This window comes from Ornithodoros turicata, chromosome 4 (genome assembly GCF_037126465.1).
Source record: "Ornithodoros turicata isolate Travis chromosome 4, ASM3712646v1, whole genome shotgun sequence".
NCBI classification, from domain to species: domain Eukaryota; kingdom Metazoa; phylum Arthropoda; class Arachnida; order Ixodida; family Argasidae; genus Ornithodoros; species Ornithodoros turicata.
The window spans coordinates 29782585-29792313 of record NC_088204.1 but is presented as its reverse complement, the minus strand read 5'-3'; the positions used below and the strand labels follow the sequence as shown (position 1 = coordinate 29792313).

Genomic DNA, 9729 nt, shown 5'->3' with positions numbered 1-9729 from the left:
GCCGTCTTTTGACGATGGCAGGATAATTATTGACCTGAGGAATAATATGGATTTATGTGGTTGTGAAAATAGACTTTGTGTTTGTGAGTGTGAAAATGTTATTGTGTGTGTGTGTGTGCCTGTGTGTGTGTGTGTGCGCGCGCGCACGCGCGGGGACCCCACTTGACAAGTAAGTGTTTGCCTTTTCGTGTGGCACGAGTGATACATTTATGTACTATTGCGTGAAATAGTGGTTTAAAAAATAAGGGCAGTCGCGTTTGCATTGCTATCTGTAGGATAGGACGAGCGTTTTTAATGGAATTGCCTCGCGAACATGGTGAAGTCTTTGTTTGGGCAGGGTATTTTATGAGTGCCCGACGCCGGTCCCGCTGTTGTTTGTTTGTTTGTTAGTATGTATCTGTCACGTTCGTAGCGCTGTTCAAGCGCTAGCCGCGTAGCGATACGCGGTGATTCTCCGATTATTCCTGAGCGGTACGACTTAAGCCTTTTCCCTGCTCACTTAAGGACATTTGTGTATCCCTGTCCTGTGACACAAATGTGTGTAATTTTTCGCTGTTCTTTTCTTCTGTCACTGCTTTTACTCAGAATGTAGGTGAGGGGGGAAAAAGTCAGCATCCAGGTAGAGCAGGAGAAAGCCGCTCGGCAGAGGAGAGTTCATGAGAATGGAATTTGTTTGTTTTTTGTTATATATCGTTGAGTGTCAGTATTCACTAGAGGTGTGCGAATATTCGAATATTTGAATACTGTTCGAATACTGTTGATATTCGAACCCTATTCGCATTCGAAAATTTGATAATCGAGAAATTCGAATATTCGAAAATTTCGAATAATGGAGCACACGCGCCAGCATTCCCGCTAAAATGAACAGAATTCCAGGTATTGGGATTAATCTTGCGAAAATTCCACGTTTGGCACGTCCTTAACGCGATTTCCAATTGGAATCGGACTGCTTTCTTCACGCAGGGCCAATGCAAATGAGTATTTAGCATTATGCAATAATTATCTGATAGCAGAAAAGGGTGTCTTTGTCGCAGTTTATTAGCGTGTGCGTCGTTCTTTTATTTATTTTTTTTTTCTCTTATAGCTATACGAGCAAAAGTGCGTGTAATATTTCGCTGCTCTTTTCTTATTTTCTCTACTTTTTATGTAGAAGAAAGCCTCCTGCGTAAAAGCTGAATAGTGTTCTACCAGTGGAAGTGGGGTTGTTTGTTTGATTTTGTTGGGTGTTCGATATCTTGACGAAGTAAGCAGAGCTTAATTTTGCAGGTTTTTGAGCAGAAATGCTGGTATCTGAGCACGTAGTACAAATTTATATATTTCTCTGCTCCCTAAGAAAATTTGTACGTCGTTTTCCAAGCAGACCGCGTTTAGTTTACGCAAGATAGAAAAATGAAGTTGTGTATGCTCTATGATGATCCGCCGCAGGCTTAGGCCTTTTCCCCGATCACCAGTGTTTTCGCATTCGATGTCGCATGTCTAGACTTTTTCAGTAGTGTCGCAATTTTTACCCTTCGCTAATATCTTGTTGCTGCCGTCTTGTGTTAGACGTTGAGCTTCGTAGCGATGTGCGGTAACGCTACGATTATTCCAGAGCGCTCCGTGTGTTTAATGCGTTGTCCTCTGTGCGTGCGTGCGTGTGCTTTTCCCCTGATTTGTGACGTCATCGTGGCATGTCTGGTCTTGTTTAGCAGTGTTGCAGTTCTTCCCGCTGCTAGTATGTTGTTGGTGTCATGTTGTGCTAGCCGCGTGGCGATGTGTGGTGACCTGAGGTCTTAAGCCTTTTCCCTGCTCACCTAAGGAAATTTGTGTATCCCTGTCCTGTGCTTTCTTTACGCAAGGGTAATGCGACTGTGTATGTGGCATTATGCAAGAATTATCTGGTGGCAGAAATAGGTGTCTTTTTCTCAATGTATTGGCGTGCGCTACGGTTTCTTGCAGTTACAGCTATTGGAGCACACATGCGTGTAATTTTTCGCGGTTCTTTTCTCCTTTCCCGGCTTTTACTCAGAATGTAGATGAGGGGAAACAGTCAGCATCCAGGTAGAGCAGGAGAAAGCCGCGCGGCAGAGGAGAGAGTTCATGAGAATGGAATTTGTTTGTTTTTTGTTATATGTTGAGTGTTAGTATTCGCTTTCCTCGATATGTTGAGGAAGTCAGCCGTTATAGGTATCTGTGCAGAAATGCTGGTATCTGAGTGTGCGGAGTAGAAATTCCTATAAAGCACCTCCCCTTGTGCATTCCTGAGCTGCTGTGTGCGCGCGCGTGCTTCTTTTTCCTGGTTTGCGACGTCATGATGGCATGTTGGGGCTTGTTTAGCAGTGTTGCAATTTTACCCGCAGCTATTATCTTGTTGTTGTTATCTTGTGTTAGCCGCGTAGCGATGTCCAGTGACTCTGCTATTATTCCTGAGGCCTTAAGCCTTTTCCCTGCTCACCTAAGGAAATTTGTGTATCCCTGTCCTGTGCTTTCTTTGCGACAATGCGTCTGCGTATGTGGCACTATCAGATACCAGACATGAGTGCCTTTTTCTTGGTTTATTGGCATATGCTTCAGATTTTTTTAAGTCAAGCACAAGTGCGCGCAATTTTTCGCTGCTCTCTTCCTCAGATCACCGATTTTACGAAGAAGACAGTCGCATGGTACAGCTGAGAAGAGGGTTTCTCTGATTGTTTGTTTGATTTTGTTGGGTGTTCGATATGTTGAGGAAGTCAGCTGTTAAAGGTATCCGTGAAGAAATGCTTGCATCTGAGCGCAGGATAGGAATTCCTGAAGCACGGCACCCTCAGTGTAAATTAATTATTTTGGATATGAGTCTGCTTCCCTGCATGACAAGGCTGAAATGGGAAGAGAGAAAAAATTGGAGCGCTTCATTAGTAGCGATCCAAGTAATAGGGCAATTATAGTTTCCATAGAAAGTAGAATTTTAATGGGCTCCTAAAATTATAGTTTAGTTGTAGTTTTTCTAAACTGCAATGCAATAATCATTAATATAGTATAGGAATGCTATCGTGTTCCCGTAAAGGTGTTCTGTCTTGTGCTTTGGAATGCGCGAATAGAACTTTGCTCCCAGGCTTTCCCGCCTTTATGCTCGCAATGCGCGAATGGAACTTTGCCCACCCGGCTTCCGCGCCTTTTTTGCTCGCAGGTGTAGCCTCAGACAACGAATGTATGAGCATAGAAAGAGTCACGTATTACATAAGCCTGGAGGTGATGTTGAGTGGTCTCACTTATTATTTTAAAAGAGCAGTGGCAGTTTACTGTAATTCTAATGACCATGATGAGCCTTTGGGGTGAAAATCGTTAATATGCGGGGTGCTTTTTTGTTGAATTTTAATGAGAGAATCAGTGCCATTAAGAGTACGACAAAGGAAATAATCTTGCGATTCAATAAATAATAGGAGTCTTTGCCGGTGTTTTCTTCAGACAGGATGTGATGACGTCACGCAGTCTGTAGCAATGCATTGACCGTTACTGGAAAAAAGTGTGGCAATAGAAAAATGGTGTGTATTGTCCTGGGCAGATTTATGATGAGCACTGTTTTTGAATAAGAAGAAATAGTTTGATGCTGGTTTCCTTCTTTGTTTCTTTTCGCTTTTTCCCCCCTTGTCTGACAAACATGTGCTGACATGCCTGGGCTTGTTCTGACATGCTTTCCTTCTGCATGTAGTTTTTTTCTTTTTGTACAAGGCATATTCTTGACGATAGTGCTGCCTTGAATGGGAGTAGAGCTATTTTTAATAATTTTGCGATTCATTTAGTTCAGAGAGTAACCGCGAGGGGGACAGGTGTGTGACTTTATATCTTGCTGAACCATTTTTTTTTTCCTGTACAGTAAGACTTTGGGAATGAAAAGCTACAATCTCCTCTTGTCTATGGTGCTCTTCTGCAATAGTTTCCTATGCAATCGTTATAGAAGAATAAAGGAAATAATCTTGGGATAGTGATTCAATAAATAATAGGTCCCCTGTCTAGAGCGCACGCGTCCTTGAGCCACGCAGGTGCATGATAACGTCATACCGTGGCTTCACTGTAGATTGACCAAAGGAGCATTAGTGGAAAAAAACAGGCTAGCCCTGAGACAATAGGATGACGCCACGACCAATGAGAACCGCCAGCAGGGGGCGCAAGGATTCACTTCTCTCTTGGACACTGACGGGTCTCGACACGCAAATTCTGCTCCTGGCGTTGGCCGTCAGTGGAAGAGCGTAGCTTCGGAGGGGTTCTGTCTGCCTCTGATGGGGTGCGGATGTGGTTCGTCACTGGTGAATGGTGTTAGACGATGCAGGTGGATTTTGTGACGAGCGGATTTACAATGAGGGAATGCTGTGAACAGGAAAAATGATGGTGAGTGCCTTTTTCACTCTGTTCAAGTGTTTGTTTTCCTCTGTTGCCCAGCAGTCGTACGATTTGTCCTGACGTGTCCTGACATGCCCCGATATGCATGCTTTCCTTTGTTGACACTTCGTATTTTTTTCTCTTTTGACAAGGAACATTGTTGTCTTGACGATAGTGCTGCCCTGAGTTCTGCGCTCCTGGTTACCCGTACTCTGTGCTGATTTGTTGAGTGTCTAGTCCTCTTATTGGTCGTTGATGGAGTTACGTGTTAGGATATTTTGTTCTTTTGCAAGTCTCATTTAGTAAGACTTTGGAATTCCTACGATCAGCTTTCATGCATGGTGCTCTTCTGCAATAGTTTCCTATGCAATCGTTATAGAAGAATAAAGGAAATAATCATGGGATAGTGATTCAATAAATAGTAGGTCCCCTGTCTACAGTGTACGCGTCCTTGAGCCACGCAGGTGCATGATGACGTCATACTGTGGCTTCATTGTAGATTGACCAAAGGAGCATTAGTGGAAAAAAAACAGGGTAGCCCTGAGACAATAGGATGACGTCACGACCAATGGAACGGCCAGCAGGGGGCGCAGGAATGCTCTTCTCTCTTAGCCTCACGACCAATGAAACGGCCAGCAGGGGGCGCAGGAATGCTCTTCTCACTTAGCCTCACGACCAATGAGCAACGAGAGAAGAGGGCGCAGGAATGCTGTTCACTCTTAGCCTCTCGGAGGTGGTCGCCCCAGAGGGCGCTAGGAGCGCGTATGCGTAGCGGCCGCGGAGCGGCGCCCCAGTCAGTTTCTCTCCGGCTGTCGCAGAAAGCAGACGTGCGCTCCCCGCGCTCGCTCAGTTTCTGGCTGGTTGTCACGGAGAGCAGTCGCATCGGTCTGCGCTCCTGCTGTGGTGAGGTGATTTGTTGCGTAACTAATGCTTTCGTCAACTTTGTTCCCGCTTTGTTTGCGATTTTTGTGCCATTGCTGGTTGCTGTTGACCGGGCATCCCCGGCATTTTCTATCATCTTCTGCCTTGGGAACGGCAGTAGCGCTGGCGTGATTCTTAATAATTTTGTTGTGAGATTAGTTGAGAAAGTAACCGCTAGGGGGTGCAGCTGCGGGGCTTTATACAGGACAAAAAAGCATTACGAGTCAGTTTCTGCCTGCCTCTCGGATGGAGCAGTCGCATGGTTCTGCGCTCCTGTTGTGGTGGGATCATTTGTTGTGTAACTAGTTCTATTTTCTTGTTAGCTATTGATGGTTTGCATACTCTTGCTTTCCCAGCCTCTGTATTACGAGTGTTTTTCTCCTTGCATGTCCAGAGCTGTCCTAACTTGCCCAGACATACCATGATGACGTCACAGCTGACGTCACAGGATGTCCGGAACTGGTGCTGCGATGCTTTGCAACCTGCCTCCGTGCTCCGTCGCTGGTCAGCGGCCGTTCCGGACCGCTTTCTACAAGATGGCGTCGTTGATCTTCAACTAAACACCTTCTCTCCACTCTATCTCTATCTTTTTATTTTATTTTCTACCTATTTTTTTATTTTTTATCAGCTCAAGTAGCCGGCAACTCACACAGTGGTCTGGACGTGTCTTAGATGATCCCCAATTAGTGTAATGACTCCCTGGTGGGTCCTGATTAATGTGGGGGGTCCCAATTAGCTCTAATTGCTAATTAACGGCGTCCAGACGAAGATGTGACTTGCCGGCTAGTTGAGCTGATACATTACTACTACTGATGCGTTTTGACGCACAGGCATCCGTTCCGTTGGCCGGTATCCGTCAGTTACCATGACAATGGCTTAACGGAGAGCTCCCACGCACGGACGTAGAAGAGTTCGCGTCGGCTCAACTTTTCCGCACAGCAGTGCGTTCGACGCAGCAAGGAGACCAATCAGAGCGGCGAACCTGACGCTTGCGCAGTTTGCACTTGGTAAGTAAACAGCAATGGCGACCAACGGAGCAACATTGTGTGGTTTTGTGTATGTTGTGCTGCCCTGCTGGCATTGGGGGGGAGGGGGGGCAGTGCAATAAATGCAGCGAAATGGAGGTAACAAGACGAGGCTATAGATTATAAAAAGGCAGTGCGGCGTGAGAATAGGTGTGTTCTTGTCTCCTTCGATTTCTTCTGCAAGAGTAGCGTCGCAAGGAATACTGGGTGACAAGAATTCCAGCGAAAGCATCGCTGAGCGTCACCGTACTCGTATCTCATCACAAACAAAACGCTTTTAAAATACGATGTTCAATCGTAGTGCCTCCGTCTGTGCTGTATGGGCATGCATTGAACCCACCTTGGTGCGCTTGGTCGACCACATGTGTCATCTGCCGTCAACCGACGGACGTAGGTCCGTGGCAGTGAGAACATGTCAACGCATTGCGCTGCGTTGAGCACTGAGGATGCGTGCCAACGGAACGGATGCCTGGGCGTCAAAACGCATCAATGAGGACCAACCTTAACCCACTCTGACTTTCAAAGTGGTTCCAGTTTAACCCACAAGGCTCTGGCCAAACCCACTTTGACTTCGGAGTGAACACAATTTAGCCAGAAAATGGTTCTATTTCGAACCACTTTGCTGACCAAGTGGTTCCAGTTTAGCCCACAACGGCTCTGACTAACCCACTCTGATTTCCACATTGGCAAGATAATGGTTCCATTTCAAACCACTTTGCTGACCAAGTGGTTTCACCTTAAACCACTTTGCTGACAAAGTGGTTCCACTTTTACCCACTTTGTTGTTCAAGTGGTTCCACTGTATCCCACTTGGGATTCCACTTTATTTTTTCACCTGGGTTGCTACTATCGTTTTGTGGGGACGACATATTATGTGGACTTAGCCTGCCCAGGAATGTTCGGGGAGTCAGCTACGAAGAAATAGTGCAACTGTTGAGCAACAGGTTTGAGACCAAGCCGTCTGAGTTGGTTGGTCGGTCGAAATTCTACAGAAGGGATCAACAATTGTCAGAGAGTATCGACGACTGCGTGTCTGCACTCAAGATGCTAGCGAAAGAGTGCAACTTCGGCAGCATCCCCGAGACAACTCAGACTACGCCGACGACAAGTGCACAGACGACAGCACCCCCAGTTATGGTGCCAACAGCATCGTCACTGTCGACGACAACTGCGTCCACTTCGGAATCTGTAACGCGTCTTCCCCTGGACATAAGGTTAAGAAACAGGTTTGTCTGTGGGCTGCGCGATACGTACCTGCAGCAGCGACTACTTACCGAACGTCATTTGACGTTTCGTCTTGCGTTTGACATGGCAAAGGCAGCTGAAGCGGCTGCACAACAGCAAGCAGAACTGCGTGGTCATGCGCAAGAGGGTGCCGTGCATTTCATGCACAAGAACCAAGGCAAGCAGGATCCAGCGAAAGGCGGCTCCCACGACGGTTCGAAGAAGAAAGATCAGAAGCTATGTTTTCGATGCGCTGGTACGCACCATCCAGCCACTTTAAGTTCAAGAACGCTGTTTGCAATTTTTGCGGGAAGACGGGGCACATCGTAAAAGCGTGGTTTGGCAAGAAAAAGGCCCAACAGAAAGCAGCAAAGAACCACCACATGGACAATGCTGACCCAGACAGTGAGGAAGAAATGCTGTATGATCTTCATCGCGTACACAGCATCACTAACGTTGAATCGTTTCCACGGTTCTCGGTTGACTTGAAAGTGCAAGGGAAACGTCTGGCTTTCGAGGTCGACTCTGGTTCCGCCTTCACTTTAATTAGCGAAAAAACTTTTCGACTACCGTGGCCTCACCACCCACTGAAGTTACGCCAAGGCTGTGTGCAACTACATACCTGGTCCGGTGAGGGTCTTCAGTTGGCAGGTGCTTGTGATGTGAGAGTTCGATGGAAGTCTAAGGACTACCTTCTGCCACTACTTGTAGTTAAGGGCACAGGATGCAACCTGATGGGCCGGAACTGGTTCCGACCCCTACGTATCACATTCAAAGGCATTTCCAATGTGGAGCAGCTCGATCGACTCACAGACGTTGTGAACAAGCATAGTGCAGTGTTCAGCGACACAATCGAGGGGCACATTGGTCCGCCTGTCGATCTTGAGCTTAAGGACGAGGCAACCCCCCAGTTTCAGAAGGCTCGACCCGTTCCCTTTGCATTGAGGTCAGCTGTGGAAAAAGAGCTCGAAAAGTGGGAAAAGCAAGGTATTATAGAGCCAGTACAGCACGCAGACTGGGCAACGCCAGTAGTGACTGTACGAAAAAAGAACGGTAGCCTCAGGTTCTGTGGAGATTACCGTAGTACTGTGAACCAAACAACTAAAAAGGCATCTTACCCCTTGTCTGCTGCGACAGAAGTCTTGGCTGGCTTGCAAGGAGGGAAGTTTTTCTCCACATTAGATTTGGCACAAGCGTACCAACAACTCAGAGTGACTCCACGCACAGCTCATATATTGACACTGAACACAGTGAAAGGATTGTATGCTGTGAAGAGGCTTCCTTTTGGCGTGGCAGCAGTGCCAGCTGTTTCTCAGCGGTATATGGAGACACTACTTGCAGGAATTGAAGGAACCAGCGTATACTTGGATGACGAAATAGTATCCGGCTCCACAAGAGATGAGCACGATGACCGTCTAGAGCTGGTTCTGGATCGTTTACAGAAGGCTAACCTGCGTTTACGGAAGGAAATGTGCCAATTCGCAGTTCGAGAAGTATCTTTTCTCGGTCATCGAATTAATGCAGAAGGAATTCACACCTCAGAAGACAAAATAAAGGCACTTGTGGAGGCACCAGAACCAACGAATAAGACAGAACTCCAGTCCTTTCTAGGACTTCTGGCTTTCTATGACAGGTTCATACCCAACAGGGCATCCATTGCTAGGGAGCTCTACGCCCTACTTAACAAGAATTGCCGGTCGACATGGCAAGAGTGCCACAGGGCGGCATACGCAAACCTCAAGAGCCTCATCAGCAAAAGAACTGTTTTTCATTTCGCTCATTCGAATGTTACGGAAGCAATGTGCCCCAACTTGTTTCACACGAAGCCGAAGATATCTCGTCCGGGATGCTGTGCCAACCTTATCTGCAGCAGGAGATTGCAGAGGGAGGGCTAGGCAGCAAATAAAGGTAAGTCGCGTAATGTTAGACAAGTCAGTAATGCGGTGCAAATGGCATCACATAGAAAAGAAAAAAAAACGCTATCTGTCAGTTCCCCAAGAACAAACGCGGTCCTCAGGATGTCCTTACAGCGTCATCGTCCTTCGAGGTGTATCCCCAGAACATCCTGACGATGACACTCGCGGACTGTCCGTGGAGAGTCACTCAGGTACGTCCTGTGCCCATTCCTGTGGGTAGCTAGCGGGACGAGAAACATTACTTTTTTCAGTTTACCTGTTCAGACTCCCTAGACACATTGGTTTTGTTGTTGGGCCGATCCTAGGGC

General features: G+C 46.8%; 1 protein-coding gene across 1 annotated transcript; it reads left to right on the top strand.

Moving 5' to 3' along the window:
- The first annotated feature begins 7325 nt into the window (after window positions 1-7325).
- Window positions 7326-9400, top strand: LOC135392256 (uncharacterized protein K02A2.6-like). The gene is made up of 2 exons (XM_064622974.1): window positions 7326-7761; window positions 7839-9400. Exons 1-2 carry the CDS (start codon window positions 7326-7328, stop codon window positions 9398-9400), a joined length of 1998 nt encoding a protein of 665 aa, XP_064479044.1.
- Window positions 9401-9729: the final 329 nt, after the last annotated feature.